The sequence below is a fragment of the Geotrypetes seraphini genome, chromosome 15 (genome assembly GCF_902459505.1).
Source record: "Geotrypetes seraphini chromosome 15, aGeoSer1.1, whole genome shotgun sequence".
NCBI lineage: Eukaryota > Metazoa > Chordata > Amphibia > Gymnophiona > Dermophiidae > Geotrypetes > Geotrypetes seraphini.
Genome location: NC_047098.1, coordinates 10,133,900 through 10,155,238, shown reverse-complemented (window position 1 = coordinate 10,155,238; position 21,339 = coordinate 10,133,900). Strand labels below are relative to the sequence as shown.

Here is a 21,339-nt window from a genome sequence, read left to right as displayed (position 1 = left end):
CTGAGTGCAGTGAGAAGGTCGGGTTATTGTGAGACAATATTATCTGTGCAGGGCCCCTACCTGTTGGAATTGGCTAACATTAGAGCAGGGATGTCCAACCTGCGGCCCCCGTGAAGTATTTTGTGCGGCCCCGGTCGAGGGCGATGCAGTGTTTTCCTCTGCTGCCCCCGGGTGTTTACCGTCTTGCCAGCTCCCTCCTCTGTCTTGCTGCAGCCTTTGCGCGGCCCCAGAAACATTTTTTTCAGCCAATGCGGCCCAGGGAAGCCAAAAGGTTGGACACCCCTGCATTAGAGCTTAGGCTAGCTCCCACTGTATTACAGTTTAGAAAAGCGCTGAAAACTGTACAGTCAAAGGTTGTGGTAAGAGCGGATAGCGTGGCTGGTTTTAAGAAAGGTTTGGACAAGTTCCTGGAGGAAAAGTCCATAGTCTGTTATTGAGAAAGACACGGGGGAAGCCACTGCTTGCCCTGGATCAGTAGCATGGAATGTTGCTACTCTTTGGGATTTCTGTATGGAATGTTGCTACTCTTTGGTTTTTGGCCAGCTACTAGGTACCTGGATTGGCCCCAGTGAGAATGGGCTACTGGGCTTGATGGACCATTGGACTGTCCCAGTATGGCTATTCTTATGTTTAATTAATGCTGCTGAAAGTGGACCTTTTTCTCACAGGCATGGTTTCTTGATTGAGTTTGATTTTAATGTGTAATAGGATGCTTTTATTTTTATTTTGTAATCTGCATAGAATTGTGGGCTATGAAGACTACACGTCTCCCTCTGAATCCTCGGTTTCAGCATCTGCGGATTCGGTTATTTGCAATTTTTATATATATTTTTTTAAATTAAAGCAGTATTCTGGACCTTCCCCCCCCCCTCCCTCCTGATTTCCCCCGGAATCCCTTAAGCTTTACCCGGTGGTCTAGCGGGTTTTCGGGGCAGGAGCGATCTTTTTACGCACTTGCCCCGTGCAGATCACTCGTAGGAAATGGCTGCTGTGAGCTCCCGTCGTAGTCTCGAGAAACAACGGGAGCTCATGGCAGCCATTTCTTACCTTGCAACTGTGCAGGTTGGGTTGAGAATTGGAGACCAGTTTTTGCTTTAGGTAATCAAAGTCCGCTTTCTCTTTGTTTCTGTTGCAAGTGAAGAGAGGGATCTGGCATACGCTCGTGTGATTCAGGAGGAACTGCAGAAGAAAGCAGAACAGCGGCAACAGAGAGAAGAGGAAGACCAGGTACAGAGAGATCTTTTGTCTGTAGGCCTTTCTCAGGCTGAAAATAGAATTGTACCAGAAGAATGTTACCACATCCCATGTTACCTTGTTTGACGCGGGAGATGGCAGTAGTGTTTATCAGTTAGTACAAGCAGCTGCATACTCAAGGGGTTTGTGGTTCTTGCCCTAGCTGCAGCTTGGTATATTTATATAGTCAATTTTCTATACCGTTCTCCCAGGGGAACTTAGAACAGTTTACATGAATTTTTTCAGGTACTCAAGCATTTTTCCCTGTCTGCTTAATGTACCTGGGGCAATGGGGGGATTAAGTGACTTGCCCAGGGTCACAAGGAGCAGCGTGGGTTTGAACCCACAACCTCGGGGTGCTGAGGCTGTAGCTTTAACCACTGCGCCACTCTAGAAATCAAAATGTAGTTACAGTGAGCTGAGTATAGGACAATGAAGCCATTGCGACATCACTGAGGAGGTTGGCTCTTATTGGTGGAATGAGGCATTATGATGTCACAATCCCAGCTCTGTTTTTCAGAGGCTGAAACTTTTCACACTATTTATTCATTCAATTTTCTATACCGTTCTCCCAGGGGAACTTAGAACAGTTTACATGAATTTATTCAGGTACTCGAGCATTTTTCCCTGTCTGTCCTGGCGGGATCACAATCTATCTGATGCACCTGGGGCAATGGGGGGATTAAGTGACTTGGCCAGGGTCACAAGGATCAGCACGGGTTTGAACCCACAACCTCAGGGTGCTGAGACTGAAGCTTTAGCCACCTCGCCACCCTCTTACCTCTAATCCTGTGCTCTAGTGGCTCTGAATCACCGGGCAGTCTCGCCAGATGTGATGAAAAGCGCCCCTCGCTTGGCACCCGGATCAAGATAGATCTGGTCTGACCTTGAACTAAGTCTTTTAGCCTCCCGGTGCTTAAACTGAAACTGCAGAATTGTGCCGGTGGTCACTCCTCAACCAGGTAAATTATGTTGTACAAAGTTGTGTAGACTTCTGATGCTGAATGAAGAATTATATTAATTCTTTTTGGAGTTTCAAGGGCTCCCTTCTTGGCAACAAGGTTATTCTTGTTTTCAATCATGACAACGTAGTTTTCCGGGGCTAAACCTAAACCAGCGTCCGCCCCCCTCCCTCCCCGCCTTAGAATGTAGAGCCTCGTTTAGTAATTAAAACGTGCATATTGAGAGAAGGTTATTTTAATACCAGTGTCTTATTGATGTCTGTGTGCAAAGGATTTTAATCTGACCTACAGAAGTCAGCGAGTCACATAGCGTGTGTTCTGGTAATATATGGTACCACCCCATTAGATGCTAAAACATTTTATATCTAATTGCTTTTTATGCTCACTTAGCTGGAACTCCGACAGAACACATCTAAATGATTGAATAGAGAGCTTATGAACGTATATATATATATATTTTTTTTTCTTAACTGCCACCTTAATAAAACAGCCAGAAATGCCTCTGTTCCCTGAATTCTAATTCCAGACTCCCCTGACTGCTCGTTAAGGACATATTCGGACATTGGCAGATGTGGCGAGTAGGGGAGGGGGGTTCCTTTGTAGTTCTGTTAACCAAAGAATGTAAATATTTTAAAAAGCGTACTGTTTAAACTACTGAAATTTAAACCATTATATGTTTAATTACAAAGAATGCAGAGCCCAGCTTTGTCCTCACCGTGTGCCAGGGGCTTGTGGCTCAGCCTGCCCTGTGGGAGGTGGCCTTGGAAGCTACTCGGCAGAGAGGAAGCTCCAAAACTCAAGGTCTGTCCCTGGAAGCTGAGATTAAGCAGTGAGGCTTTACTTAGTAACCATTTAATAGTTTAAAATTTTACATCCCTACTTAAAACCAGACCTAGCTTGGCATAAGACACGCACCAGTATGTGTAGGGTTGGGAATTAGGGTGGGTGGCGGTACTATTTAGATAATCAGGAGAAACTTTGACCCAGTCCCTCCCCTCCAATCCCCCCAATAATTCTACTAATCTAATTATGTAATATTTTGTAGAAATGGTGCTATTGTCAATTGTCCTTTTAATTTGAGTTATTTGGGGGTCGAGGGAGGTATATTTTCAGAAGTTAAATTGGCTGTCTTCAAGAGTTAGGGCGCCTTTTACAAAGCCGTGGTAGAGGTGTCTATCAATAATAATAATAACAACTTTATTTTTCTATACCGCCATAATCTTGCGACTTCTAGGCGGTTCACAATGAAGAATAGCTGTACAATCAGTGAATTACAGTAAATAAATAGGTAAAAGGTTACTTAGCAGTCAGTGATTACAGGTGCAAGGTGGTTAGAAGAAAACTAAACATAGGTTGCAGTATAAGAGTTAACTATTGTACATATTACATTGAAAATGGTCGGACTATACATATTACATTATACATATTACATCGGACATCAGCAAGTAGCTGGATGACAATTGTGGAGAGGAAATTTTTAGCAAACAGAGAAAAAAGGATACCTTATATGATATTTTTATCAAACAAAGAATATAAGATATCTAATATGAAGAAGAGATTCAGGGTAAGGTGTGATAGCTTTGTTCGCGGGGAGAAATTCTGGCTAGGACATGAATTTTTTAAACAAAGTGGTCTTTAATTCTTTCCGGAAGACGTTGTAGGTCAGCCTAGTTACATCCATGAAATAACCTAGCCAAGATTGCTGTCTGGCAGCTTGAAATTTGAAGGTTCTGTCCAGGAAGGTTCGAGATCTGCAGCCTGCGATTTTTGGGTATGCAAAAAGGTTGCGGTTTCTGGTAGACCTAGTGGAGGAGTAGAATTCGAAGTGGGGTAGGAGGTAGTTGGGGGCCATTCCCCAAGGGCTGGCGAGGTAAATGCTCCAACACTCGTAGGTTTGTTAAAGCCAGCATTGGTTAAAAAACTTCCCCCCGCTGGCCGGCTAAATGCAACCCTAATTCACAGGCAGTCAGAGGTAGACAGTTAGCAATGGGCCTGCTTCCTACACATTCCTGGTGTGAGGTTCTGATCTTCCCACTGGCCACTGATTTTCAACACTATCCCACTGAGCTTAGGTGGGCAGCACCAGCTGTGCAAATCAATGGTTCTGTATCTAGCTGGAAATTTTTTTTTTTTTTAAATTTATTATTGACTTTTTTTTTTTTTAAGTTCCAGTAATTTTATTGATTTTATAAACAATAGCAATACAGAAAAAAAAAAATAAAAAAATAAGAATACGGGGTAAGTTTGAACCTAATGGCCCAGATTCTCAAAATGGCACCGTTCGGAAGGTGCCAGTGGGCACCTGAACGGCTCCTAAGTTTAAGTGTTATAATTGGCCATTAACGGTGTGGTAATTGGCCGTGCCGTTAAAAACCAATTTAAAACTAATTAAGAAAAAAAAAAGTGTCATGAGGTGCCTACAAAAAAAGGCGCCCGAATCACTTACTGGCGCCAAACATCAAAAGAGGTGGGGGTTAATGTTCGGCGCCGCTAAGCGTGATTCGACGTTGAAGATAGGCGCCGGAAATGTAGGCCTGTAATACCCTCAAAACGGTGCCATAGTTTGAGTGACGTGTGACCAGTGTCGGGTTTTTTTTTTTTTTTCAGGCACCAGCCAATTCTGGCGCTGTTTTGCTAACTGCCTACTACACTTTGCTGAAACTCACTGGTTAAACTTTCCTAAAGATAAACCAGATAAAAATTAGCTGGATTTTCTTATCCAGTGAATGACTCTTTGAAAACTAACCCCTTTATCCTCTTGAAGATCTCACCAACTAGAACACGTCAGCATTACCTGATGTATTTGTTATCATGTAAACAGTTTTTTTATTGCTGTCTGTTATTTCTGATTATTTCAGGGTTTTTTTGTTTTGGATACAGGAAAATTCTGTCCAAGCCTTTTCAAGCAAAGATATTGGGCAGGATTCACTAACCTGCCATCCGGGCAGGTCCAACTAATTCAGTAAACTTTAACATGCAGATGAGGGCGGTTGGAGGAACGGCCCCATCTGCAGGCACAGATCGTGCCGTTGAAGCTGTTTTTTGTTTTTTGTTTCTTTTTCTTCTTAGCGCAGCCAGGGCCGCAAGAAAGCCTACAAAAATGCTATTGCTGGACCTCAGGGCCGGCAATAGAATTTTTTTTTTTTTTTTTTGCCGATCGAGGAACTTTTGGGAGCCCGTGGCTTAAGCCCACGAGTTAAAACCACGGGCTTGCAATGCGGGGAAGGGTGGGAGAGTTGGTGCAGGCAGGCAGGCACGTTCGGGTCTGCAGGAGGCATTCGGGGCGGCAAGAGCTCGGGGCTGACAGGGCAGAGAGCAGGGCTGCGGAAGGCAGGGCAGTCGCAAAGGGCTTCAGCGACTGGTCCTGAGCAGTGGCTTTTTTGCGAGCAAAGTCGGGAAGGAAAACAGTTTAGTGAATCGCATCCCTGCCTACATTTGCATGGCCTTGCCCTCATTTGCATGCGCGGATCGGAGGATGGTCGCAAGACAGGTGAGTGAATCGGGCCGGGGTCGCAAACCGATCGGTTTGCTTTGTGAATCTGGCCTATTGTGTTTTATGACGCCTTTCAATTTTCTCAGGTCTTCTTTTCCCAATACATTTAGGGGTGTAAATGCGTTTTTAGGGTAATTTCCCTGATTTTGCACACTAATCCCCAAATGCTATATAGGGCACCAACAATGGTGCTTAGCGCGATTCTAAAACCGGTACCTGGACCTTATATAATTGTGTATTGCGTCACGTTTAGGCCAGGGAAAACCAGGCCTAAATACCTCCGCCGGCCATGCCCCCTTTTTCAGATTCCCGCACTGGAACTGGCACGTAGCTTTTACAGAATTGCATTTTTTAAGTTTTGCATGTAACTTCTAATTAGTGCCACTCCGCGTCCGTTATGGGATGTTAATTGCCAATCATCAACACCGATTAGGCTTGTTGAACAAGTTGTGTGTGCAAACTGGCTGCATGCACCAATTTGCACGCCCCAGGTAAGGCGCCATGTACAGAATTTGGGGGTGAGGAGAAGTTATTTTCGAGGGGGGGGGCACGTTTCAGGCACAATGTGGGCCTGGGTGGGATGATTCATCGCGATCGTTTAAGACCCGCCAGTTCAGCGCGGCCCTTTCATTGCCGCCATATAAGAACTAAGCAAAGAAATCGAATAAATCTGCAGCGAGTGTCGAGCAGATGACGCCCAAAAGGGGAAACTGCAGAGCCGATGGGGTTTCAAGATCAGTGGTGTAAGGAGGGGGCAGAGAGAGCGGACCGCCCCAGGCACTTGGCGAGGGCGCCGGCACCTCTCTGCCCACCCCGTTCTCCTTAAATCTTCAGAAGCATGAGCAACATCTCGGCCTGCTGCTCACTCCCCTCAGAAATTACTTCCTGGTCATGTAAGTGACATCAGAGGGAAAGCCCGCACCAGTGCGAGTTGCGGACTGGAGAAGCTGGTCATTCTGGTGAAGATAAAACAGGTAAGGGGGGAAGGGAGAGTGTGAGTGGGGGGTGGGGGAAAGAATGAGGAGTGGGGACTACCAACTCAGATACCACCTACCCTCGCTAGGCCACTGTTCAGGGTCATTCTCCACAAAATATGAATGGAATAAATTTCTACTTCCATTGTATACAAATCTGTTTCATGCATAGTAATTGTGGATATCTTGAAAACCTGACTGGCGAGGTATGTCCTTGCTTTAGACATATGATGGGTGGGGACAAACCGAAGAGGCCTTTTCAGACTTTAAACAATAATATGTCAAGAATGCGAGACAAAGTAGAATTGAAACAAGGCAGAGCCGAATTGTATTGCCTTTGTTTTTAAATGCCACTTGGATTATCTACAGGTTGAATTTAGAAAGCGCTGTAGCACTGCTTCCATAGGTGTGTCATGCCGGTCGGCCTGTTTTGATTTTTCTTCAGATTTATTATCCACCTTTCCAGTAATGCACAAGGGGATTTACAATAAACTCAATGTTATTCCAGGTGCCCTGGTCTCTGACTCAAATTTTAAAGAAATATATGCCAGCTTGATCTACGAGACTGATTGTTGAATCAGTAAATAATATCTGTCACATGAAAACATGGTCTACAACAGTGGTGTCAAACTCGCAGCCCGGGGGCCACCTGCGGCCCGCTGGGTTCTATTTTGAGGCCCTCGGTATGTTTGCTTTATTTTACTTTTGTGATTAGGATAGTTTCTTGATCACATGTGTCTTTAGCTATAAATGACAATATTATTATTAAGACTTGGCCAAAAGGAAAGATTTATAAAGAGTTTTACCTCATGCAAAATGGTCGTTTCTTAATAAGACATTAACTATTTTTTTCTGAGGCCCTCTCAAGTACCTACAAATCCAAAATGTGGCCCTGTAAAGGGTTGGAGTTTCAGACCGCTGGCCTACAACTATTTCTGCAGCTGGCCTTCAGTTATGGAACGCTCTTCCAGGTTTTTGAGGTTATGTATCGATGTGGAATCATTTAAAAAAGTCGTTGAAAACACATTTATTTCTAGGAGCATTTTATTACGAGAGAATGAACGTTTCTGGTATGACTAATCATGCGTGGACTTCTCCCTGCCCAATGCGATTTGAGGAGGCTTTTCAAAACCCCAACGAAGTGCCGGGTATTGAAAAGCCATCCAGACCCACCGTCATGCCTTTAAAATAATAATAATAATAATTTTATTCTTATATACCGCCAAAGCCATAGTAGTTCGAGGCGGTTTACAATAAGAAGAGCTGGACAATCGGTGAAATAATTACAATGAACGTTGTTGAATACATTTAGGTAGGTTATAGAGGTACTCGGAGAAAGTCAGAGAAATAGTCACAATGTAGGGTCATCGAGTACATGTAAGTAGAATACAGAGATAAGGCTGTAAGAGTTCTTAGGTTACAAATCGGTTCAACAAGTTTGTTTTAACTAGTTTTCTAAAGCTAAGATAGGATGAGGAGTGCTTTATGATGTTACCCAGCCAATCGTTCTGTTGACCTGCTTGGAAAGCAAGAGTTCTGTCCAGGTATCTTTTGTATCGGGGACTAAAGGATCAAATATTCCATAGAGAAGCTTGAAAATTATGCATGCACATTTAAACTGGATCCTAAAGCGGACTGGGAGCCAGTGAAGCTTTCTCAACAGAGGAGGAAGACATGTCTGGGGAACTAGAGATTTAAAGGGCTTTGGGGCTGCTGCCGTGCGGCAGCTGCTAACACGGCTTTGTAAAAACAGGCCCTAGGTGATTGACTAGGGCAGCAAAAAGCAGTTGCAGTCAGTGGAGTAGCAAGGGTAGGAGGTGGCCGGGCCCCTTCCTCTCCACCATCCGCTCCTTCACTGCCTCCCATGCCACATTCGCACCCTCCCTTCCCTCTGTTCTTCTTTACATTTTTGCCAGCGCGAGCAGCTTCTCTGGCCTGCTGCTCACGCCGGCGTTGGCTTTCCCTCTGACATCACTTCCTGGCCCTGTGACCTGGAAGTGATTTCAGAGGGGAGCCAGGCCGGCGCAAGCAGCAGACTGGAGAAGTTGCTCGCGCATGCAAAGGTTTAAAGAGAGGAGGGTAAGGGAGGGCGTGAGTGTGGCATGGGGGTTGGAGAGGTGCCGGGGCCCCCATCAAGATGGCGCCCGGGGCAGTTCTCCCCTCCCCCCCCCACTCCGCCATTGGCTGCAGTCAAAGCAATGGGTCGTGTCCCCCTCACTACACCACTGAGCTGGGCTGCCTCCAGGACCAGGTTTGGGAACCACTGCTGTAATAGTCTGTGACGGTGTATCTCAAGCTCGCATCTACGGGTGTGTTGTACCTGTATACCGTGTTTCTTTGCCGAGCAAGAAAGTGAAAAGGCTCAGTTTATGTTTTTGAAATGGATGTATTAAGCCCAGTTCACAGAAGAAGGATGGAGCTTACCTGCGTTTTGGGTGTTCTTGCAAAGGTTATTGGTGGCCGTTCTGTCTAGCCAAGTCCAACACTTTAATGCTCGTATTAGACCAAGAGGCAGCTCTGATTTATGGGCTGTGTATATTAACTCTATGACTTTGCATGTTTTAGTGCAAAACCCTCAGCGTCTTAAAAGCCTCTTATTAAGACACCTTTGGTTTGACATAATGTTCAAATACAAATTGTGAGACATGGCAGCTTGGCTTTGTCTGTGAATAATTACAAATCTGGAAATTAGCAACGCTTTCTTTGCCCTTTCGATGTGCTATATTCCAGGGAGCGATTGTTAACATTTTTCAAAATATTTTTTGACAAGTTTTCTGGATTCTACTGACACCGTATTGTGTATTTCATGGGCCCACTCTCTGTGTCAGCCTTAAAATACGTTAGACATGTTTTTTCAGCTACTGTACAAAGTGGAGAACCCATCTGAGGGATAGAAGCAGTGTAAAGGGCACGAGGAGACTGTTTCCACCCAAAGCCCAGAAGACAAACCAAAATCCAAAGGAAACGAAGCAGCAAAACAACAAAAAAGATGGTGGAACGGAAGATCGGATGGACCAGTTTGTAGTTTAATAAGAGTCCACATGACTTAAAAACAATCCACAGATTGTGTGAACAGTCACAAGTGTCCCACGGGATAGAAACATGACACCAGCCTACACTGGAGTCTTGTGAGCTGCTCTGCTTGTTTGTAGCCTCTTAACCACATGGATTTTTTTTGTGACTTTTATGGAGGTTTTTTTTATATTTAAGACGGCCAAGGATCCTATAAGACCCCTGAGGAAGACATTTTTATTTTGTCGAAACACGGCCAGTGTTGGGTCATTTGTATTTTATACCTTATTTATTTTCTATCCTGTGGGTCACTTGTGATTCTTTATATCTTTCGTGGATTGTTTTTAAGATAATTATTTTAAAGTTATTTGGATGAAACTTACTGGAGACAAGATGTTTTCCTGTTATTTCAGGTGCTGCGTGCTCCCATAATCTAAAGATGATTGGGAGAAAGTGATAGTTGAAATAGGGTTTAAGAATTTTAACTTTGGCAGGGGTGCTGGGGTTGGTCTAAGACTGTCAGAATGACTTTTCTTAGGCGTTCTCCATAGATATCATAGAATCGTGTTAAATGGAATTTCTTTCATCTCAATAGGATAATTTAAGAAACCACAGAAGATTCCACCCCCCCAACCAAGTGAACTGTGTTTTCTCCAAGAACTCTGTGAGAGCCCTGAATCAATTTTGGATTTTTTTTTCCCCCTTCAATCAGCAAATAAATAAACTGAAGCCCTGTTCCCAGGTCTAGGTGCCAAGAGGAACATGAGATGTGAAGTTTTGTCCTGCCAGGTGGGAAGCACAAAGCACTGGCAGCTTTTCCAGCTGAGTATGTGAAAATTAAAGCCTAGTGAATGTTGGCCGAGAAAGACCAAAATGGACCTACCAGTCTTGTTGGTAGAGATCTGTGTACTGGGTGGATTCATATTAAGTTCTCATGTACAACCCAGCAATAGCTAACCCTTTCCTCTGAACCCCATTACACCCCAGTTTTTGTTTTTTTTACAGGGATTGCACCCCCTATCTTTGCTGGTAGACTATATCAGGTCTTGTCATCCTCAACATTAATTCTTACAAATTTGATACTTAAGGATGTGATATGCTCGGTGAATTAACAAGGGAGGGGGGTTCACCCGGCTGCCATCTTGATGGGGGAGCTGGCACATGTCCTCCTCTCTACCACCCCTGCTTCCTTTCCTGCCCCCACCACCACGTGCATGCCCCCCTCTTCCCTTCCTATCTACCTCCTTAACGTTCCCAGTGCGAGCAGTGGGTTGGGGTTGCTGGTCCAACCCCAACCTTTCTGCTCACGCCAGCATCGGCTCTTCCTCTGACTTCACTTCCTGGACCCTTGCATAGGAAGTGACGTCGGAGAAAGAGCTGACACTAGCGTAAGCGGCAGGTTGGGGTTGCTGTTCGCGCTAGGAACATTAAAGAGGTCATGGGAAGGAAAGGGGCAGGGGCGCCTAGCAGGAAGGGGCAGGGGAAGGAGTGGATGGGGGGGGCGCCTCGCACCCTTGCTATGCCACTGGATATACAGTACTCCCCCAATATTTGCGGAGGTTCCTTTCCAGGAACCCCCACGAATATGGTTTTTCATGGGGGAGACTGGAGAGGGCAGCGGGAGAGGCAGGAGAAAGCAGCCGGAGCGCCGGCGAGTGCAAGAAATCACTCGCTATATGCTCCGACCGCCTCTTCCTGTACTAAGTCGGGCCTTACCAATCAGGAGCTGAGTGAAGGCAGTTGCTCTGCAGCCAAAACTAAAGGGGGGGCTTGTTGGAGGCATGTTCTGGGTGGGCTTTAAGCAGGCTTAGCACTTGGATGTCTTGTGGCGATAATTGAACATTTCCCAAGATGTCCCGGATGGAATGTAGACATTCTGAGCTAGACCTATTTAAAAAACGTCAGTTTGCACTCTGTTTCTTACACCAAGGTCTCGTTTATGACTCCCATCAGCTTTGTAGAAATATTTTTAACCTAGGGTAGGTATGGAACTAGTTTACATCTATTTATTGCGCTGGTTGTGTTAACGTGACAGTATTTGCTGCCCTCTTCTGGTGAAAGAGCAGAGTTAACCTTGCTGAGAAGATTATTCCAGTTGTACCACAATACCATACCCTCTTCCTCTGCGTTGGCCTCATTCATTGTGGTTAACTGTGAGATATTAAATTAGTCTATTGTGGGCTAATGGAAGTGGTGTTCTGAGAAGCAAAAAATCTGTTACCAAGCATCAATGTGACTGCACATGAAACCCATCTCGTTTGGACCTAGCAATGCAAGCAGCGATAAAGCAAGCTGACCCATGACCCATGCGACCAGAGACCCATTGATTACATGACTCATTTATCCATGCCCTACCCACAATATAGTGCATATAATCAATGCAAATTTTGTAACTGTTGCATAAGTCAGTGAAGCTTGTTCTTATATATTTCAAGGATAATGGATTATAACCAAAGTGGTTTACATTTTTTTTTTTTACATTATACAGTGATACCTTGGAATCCGAACTTAATCCGTTCCAGAACCCTGTTCGAGTTCCAAAATGTTCAAATTCCAAGACAGCTTTTCCCATTGAAAATAATAGAAATGGGATTAATCCGTTCCTTGATACCACAAACTCAGATTTTCAAATAATTTTAACACTAAATACACTGGATTTTTTTTTGTAATTCAGAACACTCTCAAATACAGTACAGTAAAAAAAAGGTAAAGCGAACCTTGATAACGAATGAGTCCAAAGCTCCAGCCACTATCCAGCATCTTTCACTCGTAAACTCGCCTCCTGCGTATTATCGCATCTGACACATTTCCTGTTTCCAGCAGACGTGAACGCGACTGAGAAAGAAGTCGTGTCGGAGGGGGCGGGGGCGCCGGTGGCGGCTCACTTCAGACAAGAGCATGAAAATAGGACGGAAGAAGGAGTTTGAGTGAGTGGTACTGTATCGCGGAAGTGGGGGGAAGATAACGCCGGGCTGGGGAGGGCGGAAGAGATGGCTGGGATCACAGGGGAGGGAACGGAGGACCGGTGCTTAGCATGTTAAATTTCCCAGTCTTTTTTTTCCTCCGGGGCGTACGTTCGGATTCCGGGGCAAAATTTGCTCTAAAAACTCGTTCGGATTCCAAGTTGTTCGAGTTCTGGGGTGTTCGGATTCCGAGGTACCACAGGTATTTTCTCTGTCCCTAGTGGACTCGCAATCTAAGGGCTCTTTTTACTAAAGTGCGCTAGCTGAAAAATTACCGCCTGCTTAAAAGGAGGTGGTAGCGGCTAGTGCACGTGGCGTTTTAGCGTGCTTTAAAACCGCTGGCTCCTTTGTATAAGGAGCCCTAAGTTTTTGTACCTGGGGCAACAATGGGTTAGGACGTGATTTGAGAAAACCAAAAAAACTCTGTGGAGTGATGATGTTCCTAAATGGACTTTATTTGAAAGTGTCAAAGTTCCAAAGGTACACCAAAATCATCCACATAAAATAATTCCATCCACATAAGAGCCTTAAAGGACCTAGTCTGCTAGGGATACAGGACCCAACACGGTCCGCGTTTCGACAAAAAGTCTTCTTCAGGGGTCCCTGGGGGTCCTATAAAGGTGAGTACGTGGGAAACAATTGTGTGGTGAACCGGAAGTGAGACACTGCTTGCATTTTCTTCTTTGTGGATATTTTGGGGTCAATTCCTTTTGTTTTTAGGACGTGATTTGCCCAGAGTTATAAGGAGCCACAGTGGGAACTGAACCCAGTTCCTCAGGTTCTCAGCCTCGCTACTCTTTGTGCCCATTCTTAAGACATTTGACGCTCGCCGTACGACTTCCTTCGTAGTTACTGCTCCTCTTCATCTGGAACTCTTTGCCCCCTTATATTAGGGAGGAAGCAAGTTTATTATTTATACTTTTACAATTTAACATGTTAATCAGTACTTGAAGGAAATATAACAATCCAATAAGAAAAACAAATATTAATTATAAAATAATGCCACATAGTAACTATGAGTAAAGTCCACAATCTGAGAGGAGAAGGAATCAATCACTTCCAAGGGTAGTTGGTTTCAGGAAGCAAGTTTAGATAAATTTTAAAGGGGTGTTAAAAGGATTTCTGTATCATTGTAGACAATACGATGAAACCTTCCGCCCAATGTGTGGCGGCAACCAAATAAGCAAACAGGATGCTGGGAATTATTAAAAAGGGATGATTAACATAAGAACATAAGAATTGCTGCTGCTGGGTCAGACCCAGGGTCCATCGTGCCCAGCAGTCCGCTCACGTGGCGGCCCTTAGGTCAAAGACCAGCGCCCTAACTGAGACCAGGCCTACCTGCGTACGTTCTGGTTCAGTAGGAACTTGTCTAACTTTGTCTTGAATGCCTGGAGGGTGTTTTCCCCTATTACAGACTCCGGAAGAGCGTTCCAGTTTTCCACCACTCTCTGGGTGAAGAAGAACTTCCTTATGTTTGTACAGAATCTATCCCCTTTTAACTTTAGAGAGTGCCCTCTCGTTTTCTCTATCTTGGAAAGGGTGAACAACCTGTCTTTATATACTAAGTCTATTCCCTTCATTATCTTGAATGTTTCGATCATGTCCCCTCTCAGTCTCCTCTTTTCAAGGGAGAAGAGGCCCAGTTTCTCTAATCTTTTGCTGTACGGCAACTCCTCCAGCCCCTTAACCATCTTTGTTGGATTTCTTTTTGTTGTTCGATATGGGGGGAATCACAATAGGTAAGGGGATGGCAGACCTGACTGATCCCCCCTTTTGCGGGTCCTAACCAAGACTGAACCAGGACCTTCATAATGCTTTATGCGCCTAGCACCTGGCATGGACTATCCAGGTCGAATTTTAGCCAGCAGCAATTATCACTTAAAAAATATGCTAACTGCCACTGGCTGAATATCATCATGGGGGGTGGGGGTGGAGAACGACAGTTTAAATTTTATTTTTCTGCACAACTGGACTTTCTGTACAGGAAAAGGGAAAATCTGTTCTTGATTGGTAGCTGCTTCAGAATTGGTGAGTAAAAAGAGATTTCACAGCAGGCACTTTTATTTCAGTAAGAGACAGCTGTCAAGAAGGCAGAAGGGAATGTCCAGGTACTCTCAGCAAAGAGTGTGATTTATTTACAGACAGGCTTAGACTGCAGTTGAGTAATAACAGCACTGCTTCAAAGGACCGGGGGTTTTCTCAGCCTAATGCCTACGGGAGGTACATACTGTACAGTAAATCAGAAATGAGATGCCTTTGATCATCTTTTATAGTTCAGTTCCCCCTGGGTGTCTGGATATCTTTCTGAAATTTAAGGAGGGTGTCTGGGTTTTCTTCTCCCCTGTCCCCCAACTACCTCCTCTGCTGAAATTAAATCCTCAGACCAGCCACCAGCGTCAATGAGATGCCCTGGAAGTAATCATTCTGCAGCTGTCCCACCTATGCTGGAACAGGAAGTTACTGCAAAATGAAGGCTTCCGGGCAGATTGATGGCAGCAGACTCACCTTGTTGACGCTGCCAGATGGCCCAATGATTTAATTTCAGCAGAGGGGGGGGGGGGAGAGGCAGGGGAAAGCCACTCGATTCCAGGGTGGACCACGGATGGAGAGAGAAAGAGCCATCACCATCGGACCTACTGGGGGAGGGGAGTTTGGGGGGGGAGGCAGAGAGAAGCACCTGTGGGAGGGAGGTTGCAGGGAGAAAGAAAAGCACTAAAAGGATATAGAGGATGGGAAGGAGGACTAGGGGGTGAAAGGTGGGGGCGGGGCCAATGTTGATGGAAGGCAGGGGTGGGGCTTGACTGGGGGTGAGGCAAGGGCAGGTGGGGTGGCCTTTTTTCACAAATATGGTAACTCTATCACTGACATGTCCTGTGAATTTGATATGAATGGGACACAAGTTACTGGGACAGCCTCCTCTCCCACCTCCCGTCTACTTTATTTTCAGAAAGTAGGTTAAAAAGCATCATGAGAGACAAAATAGCGTAAATTTATCCGCTGAGAAAAATACAGAAGCTTAAGTAGAGGCTCAACTTCTGGTATATTTAGGTCAGGAGAGTAAAACAGTGTACAGTACACCCGATATTCAGCACTATTTGGCTGGCCAGAAATGGCTCCTGGCTGGCCAAATAGCACATAACTGGCTCTCCACCAATATTTAGCAAGCGATGGCTGGCTATCTCCTGCTGAATATCCCATTTGGTGGCTTAGCCAGTTACATAGCTGGTCACGGCTAGTATCCATTGGCTCACCAGCTAAATTCAGTGACCAGATAGACCTAGTCAAGCCAATCAGGACCTTAGACTCCTCCCCCTTGTATCCCAGGATACAGAGGGAGGAATCTAAGGCCCTGATTGGCTCAGATGCCTATGACCCCTCCTATGGCTAAATTCAGTGACCAAATAGACCCAGTCAAGCCAATCAAGGCCTTAGATTCCTCCCTCTTGTGGTTTTTTTTAAAAAATAATTTCTTGAAAGACGCACGATCTTTTCATAACCTCATCATAGCTGGAATTGAATTCCAAAGATTCTTACCGACAAGTGAGAAAATCGATATTCTAGATTTAACATAACGAGTCCCATTTTCTTTTAAACTGATGAGCGACATCCCTCCCTCAGATCTCAAACATCTTGCGGGTTGGTAGATTTCCCACAAGCTTTGAAAGCAAGTAGGAGAAGAGGAGTATAATATTTGACGAACGACAGACAGAGCTTTATGATTATTGAGAGTTTCTATACTGCTACTAATGACTGGGGAGTCAATTCAGAGTGGTCTACATGAGCTTCTGTAAAGGTGATATCATACATTAGCTTCTGTAGAAATGTTACCATAAGGAGTTGTGAGGTGTTGCAATGCCTGGGCTCTGAACTACTACTAATAATAACGACTTCTCGGCGGTTTATATCGAAGAGAGCTGGACAATCAGCGAAGTACAAAATACAAATAGCAAAAGTACAACATATTTCTTAAGGATAATCAGAGTAGAATTATTGCAATTATTAAAGAATTATTACATTTTGTAATTTCTATTTAGGAAATAAACCTATCAAATAGTACAGTTTTAATTTCGTTCCGAAAAGCACCGTAGGTCAACCTGGCTCCACTAATGTAATTACCAAACCATGACTTCTGTTGACTTGCTTGAAACACAAAAGTCCTATCCAAAAATGACCTGTATCTACAACCAGTAATCTTTGGATAGGCAAATAAATTACATTTTCTGGTTCTCCTCGTGGGGTTGTATAGCACAAAATGAGACAAAAGATAGGTGGGGGCCAGTCCCCAAATTAACTTAAAACAAATGCAAGAGAATTTAAATATTACTCGTGCCTGCACCGGTTACCAGTGCAGCAATCTTTAGTAGGGACTAACATGATCGCTTTTTTTCAGTCCCAATATTAAACGGACAGCCGTATTCTGTACTATTCTCAATTTTCTCATTGTTTTTTTAGGTATACCCAAATAAACGATATTGCAATAATCCAATATAGATAGAACCAATGCCTGGACCAATAGTCTAAAAGAGCTCTGTGGTGGTGTATATAGCAAATTCTCTGTTGAACAGGTAACCAGTGGAGAGCTTTTAAGATTGGAGCAATATGGGCAACCCTAGGAATGACCATTATCAATCCAGCCGCTGAATTCATTAGAAGCTGGACAGGCTTGCCTATTTTCTTTGACAATCCGAGATACAAAAGATTGCCGTAATCAATTCGAGGTAGCAGTAGGGCTTGAACGACGGAGCGAAAATCCACAGGCAGGAGCATCGGTTGTAATCTAAATAAAACGTGACGTTGTGCTTATCCTCCTTGTCACCACTTTAGCTCTGTGTTGTTTCATTGAGAGCTGAGAATCTAACCATACCCCAAGGACCGATATCTCAGACTTTACCGATAATTGTGTGGCTACCCACAATGCCCCCCCAACAAAAAAGAGGACATCTGGCCCCGCCCTGTTCTGCTTCCAGCTCCGCCCCCAGACAAACCTCCCTCTTTAAATGTGCAAACGTCGACACGATGATTCGTGCATGCACGCACATATTACATCATCACCTCGATGTCCGCCCATACGCAGAGGGCCTCCAGATGCAGCGCTGAGCTAGGGGCTTCCCAAAACTTGGACAAACTGCTGGGTTTTGGAAATCCCTCCGGGCGTCCGGACAGTCCTCGAAAAAGAGGACATTTTCCCGGACATATGGTAACCCTGCTCGATACAAATTTGGAAACCACTATTCTAAGAAATATAGTTTATCTCAGCAAGTAAATAAGACTGTTACAACGCATAAGCCAATACAAGGCTATATCTGTATGTTGGGCAGAAATCAAAGTTGTATTTGACCCGTGAGCCTTACATTAACTAGTGGTACTCCTCTCTATCTCCCCCCTCCCCCATACAGGAAGTAGCTAGGAAACTGCAAGAGCTGGAAGAGGCAGAGCTCCAAGGTCGGCGTCTTGGCAGCCACAGCAGGCATAGAGGTAGGTCCGTACAGTTTCACAGCAAGGGCAAAGACTGCTTTGGCGGACCTCAGATAGGTGTGGCCAATGCCGATTTTATTCACCATGATGGGAAATGATGCCATTGCTCCCTTTAGAATTGCATATCTGATCTCATTCTTTTAAACATTTGGAATCACAGTTGGCACGCAGCTGCCCGTATGGTGGTTTTAGGGTAATTCATGGACAGACTGTTTACTAATATGGCTGCCTTTGTATGACTAAACTTGTAATTCTGAATAAAAACTAGATTTTTTTTTTATTTTGGGAGGGGACAGCTGTTTCCTTTTCCTCCTCCTTAGGGCTTCCAGGTTAGTCAGAACCAGCCTGGGAGCTTTGTAGAGATGTGGAACATCATATCACATCAACAATTTGGGTCTATAATCCCTTCCTCTCCTTTGAAGTTCCTCTGTGCTTATCCCGGGCAGATTTTTGAGTCGCATTTTGTCCCAACTCACCTAGCCCAGTACTTGTAATGACAGGTCCTCTCCGAGGGTGTTGCACCCAAGCTTCTTCCTTTACCCAGCGGTCATGGTCCATGAAACCAGACTCTAGGTGTCACTTTTACATATGGGGACTTCTCTCTGGTTCTTCAGCACCCCAACTCAATCCCTAGGGGTCACTGTTATATAGTATGTGGGGTTTTCTCTCTGCTTCCGCTGCCCAGTCCCTAGGTGTCACTTTTACAAAATGTGTGGGATTTCTCTCTACATCTGCATCGCCCCAACCCAGTCCCTAGATGTCACTATTACATAGTTTACAGGGATTTCTCTCTGGTTCTGCAGCATCCCCAGTCCAGTCCCTAGATGTCACTGTTACAAAGTGTGTGGGATTTATCCCTACTTCTGCATCACACCAACCCAGTCCCTAGATGTCACTGTTACATAGTTTACATGGATTTCTCTCTGGTTCTGCAGCATCCTCAGCCCAGTCCCTAGGTGTCACCGTTAAACAGTGTGTGGGATTTTCTCTCTGCTTCTGCAGTACCATAGCCTGGATTGGCCTGAGGAGTAGGATCCTGACCCAGTGCCAGTCTCCTGTATCTGCTCTGCCAGTGAAGCACCAGGCTGGTCTTTTTAGGGTTGCCAGGTTTCGTGTATGAAAAATGAGGACACCTGGTCCTGCCCCATTCAGTCCTGCCCTGTTCCATCTCCAACTCTTCCCTTTCTGCCTCCAGCCCTGCCTTGCCTCTACACAAACCTCCCAGAGCTTGGGACTACTCTTGCGTGAACGTCGATGTAATGATGTCATAAGCATGCATATAACATCATTGTATCGATGTCTATGCAGATGCCCTCCAGATGCGGCCCTGAGATCAGTGACTTCCAAAACCCAGACAAACTGCCGGGTTTTGGAAATCCCTCCAGGGACCCGGACAGGCCTCTAAAAAGAGGACATGTCCGGGTTTTCCCAGACATCTGGTAACCCTGCACCAGTCACCAGGGTAGTGGTAGCTATTTGCTGATTCAGACCTACACCAGAGTCCTTCCTTTGTGTAAAACCTAATTACAGATTATTGAAATTGATGCATTTTAATAAATATATTCCATTTTGTATTTGTGACTGCCATACAGGAGGTCTTAGTGACTTGTACTGCCTTTTTAAGGGACATCTTAAAAATGTTGGTGCAGTACATTAGCGTTCGAGACTGCACAGGCTCCCCTCCATGTGACCTAGATGAAGGGCCCCATGTTGTCTCAAAATCTCATGAACTGCTGTATGTGTCTTGGTCCAATGAAACGTCTCATGGCCTTCAAAACTCTGGTTTTCTTTAGAGCAGGGGTGTCCAACCTTTTGGCTTCCCTGGGCCACATTGGCCGAAAAAAATGTTTCTGGGGCTGCACAAACGTGCAAACACTGCAGCAAGACAGAGGAGGGAGCCGGCAAGACGGTAAACACCCGGGGGCAGCAGAGGAAAACACTGCATCGCCCTCAACCAGGGTCGCACAAAATACTTCACGGGACCGCAGGTTGGACACCTCTGCTCTAGAGCATGACTGAGCATGAGAGATTTGCATTCAGTTGTGCTTCTTTTTAGAGGACTGTCTGGGTGCCCCGTCCGTCTGGGTTTTGGAAAGTCCGTCCGACTTTCCAAAACCCAGTAATTTTGTCTGGGCTTTGGAAAGCCCCGACCTCCCGGCCGCGTCTGGAGGGCCTCTGACCATGCGCGGATGACGTCACACGCTCAGAGACCCTCCAGACACGGCCCTGAGGTTGAAAACAAAGATGAGGCTTTGCGGGGTCAGGGCTAGAGGCAGAACGGGGCGTGGATAAGGGCAGAACAGGGTGGGCCATGTGCCCGGGTTTCTTGGGACAGAAATCTGGTAACTCTAGTACTGTATATCATGTATATTCATTGTCATAATTCTGAAAACCTGATTGACTAGGTGTTCCTCCGAGAGAAGGTTGACAAACACTGCACTAGGCTATGTCATAGCTATTGGATCTCTCTGCACTGTTGGTCACACCCATGCAAAGCGTCTATAGCAAGGTACACCGAAAAATGCACGCAGGACAATTTGCGCCCCAGAACATTTTGAAAGAAGAGATTTATTCCCCCATAAATAAATACAGTATACATACGAATCTGGTCTGGACGACGACATGACAGACCTAAGGCCCTGATTGGCTGAGGCGCCTCAGGTTCCTCCCAAGGGCGGGGCCTGAGGAGTCTGAGCAAATCAGGACCTTCCAGATAGGATTCCCGAAATCATCATCTATCCCTAACACTAGATACCAAGTGAATATTTTCAGGGGGGTGGTTCCCCCTACTCCCCCTCAAAAAAAGTGGGTTACTTTGTAACCCTCAAAAAGACAAAATAGTATCCACATCAGGTCACCATTCAGTGCGCATGCGTGCATTTGTCGGGGCGCAGTTGTCCTGCACGCATTTGATGGGTCACCCTATAGCAAATGTGTGTGGCCTTGCTTTTTCACTATCAATATTATTGCAAGTTAAGTTTTATGGTTACAAGAGGAACTGTCACTTAGGAGACCCTTAGGCTGTGTTAACTTTGTATTCTCTTTCACGTTTCCTGTAACTTTGTCACTCTGGCATTGTTCCATCAAAGTAGGTTCATAAGACGTGAAGAAGCCTCGTCGAGCTTTATGACTGTCAGATTGGTGGATACTTGTCAGACTCAGCACGGCCTTTTGTTTTGTTCACGGGGTACCTTTCCTCCTACTTCTTTTGCTCGGAACTCTTT

General features: G+C 45.1%; 1 protein-coding gene across 12 annotated transcripts in view; it reads left to right on the top strand.

Annotated features, from left to right (window-relative positions):
* LOC117349364 (coiled-coil domain-containing protein 50-like) overlaps positions 1-21,339 on the top strand; it is an 88,136-nt gene that overhangs the window by 39,913 nt on the left and 26,884 nt on the right. For all 12 annotated transcript variants that reach the window (XM_033922745.1, XM_033922746.1, XM_033922750.1 and 9 more), the window contains 2 exons: positions 1,137-1,227; positions 18,037-18,115. In XM_033922745.1, coding sequence (XP_033778636.1) covers positions 1,137-1,227; positions 18,037-18,115 — 170 coding nt within the window. The remainder of the gene's footprint in view (positions 1-1,136; positions 1,228-18,036; positions 18,116-21,339) is intronic.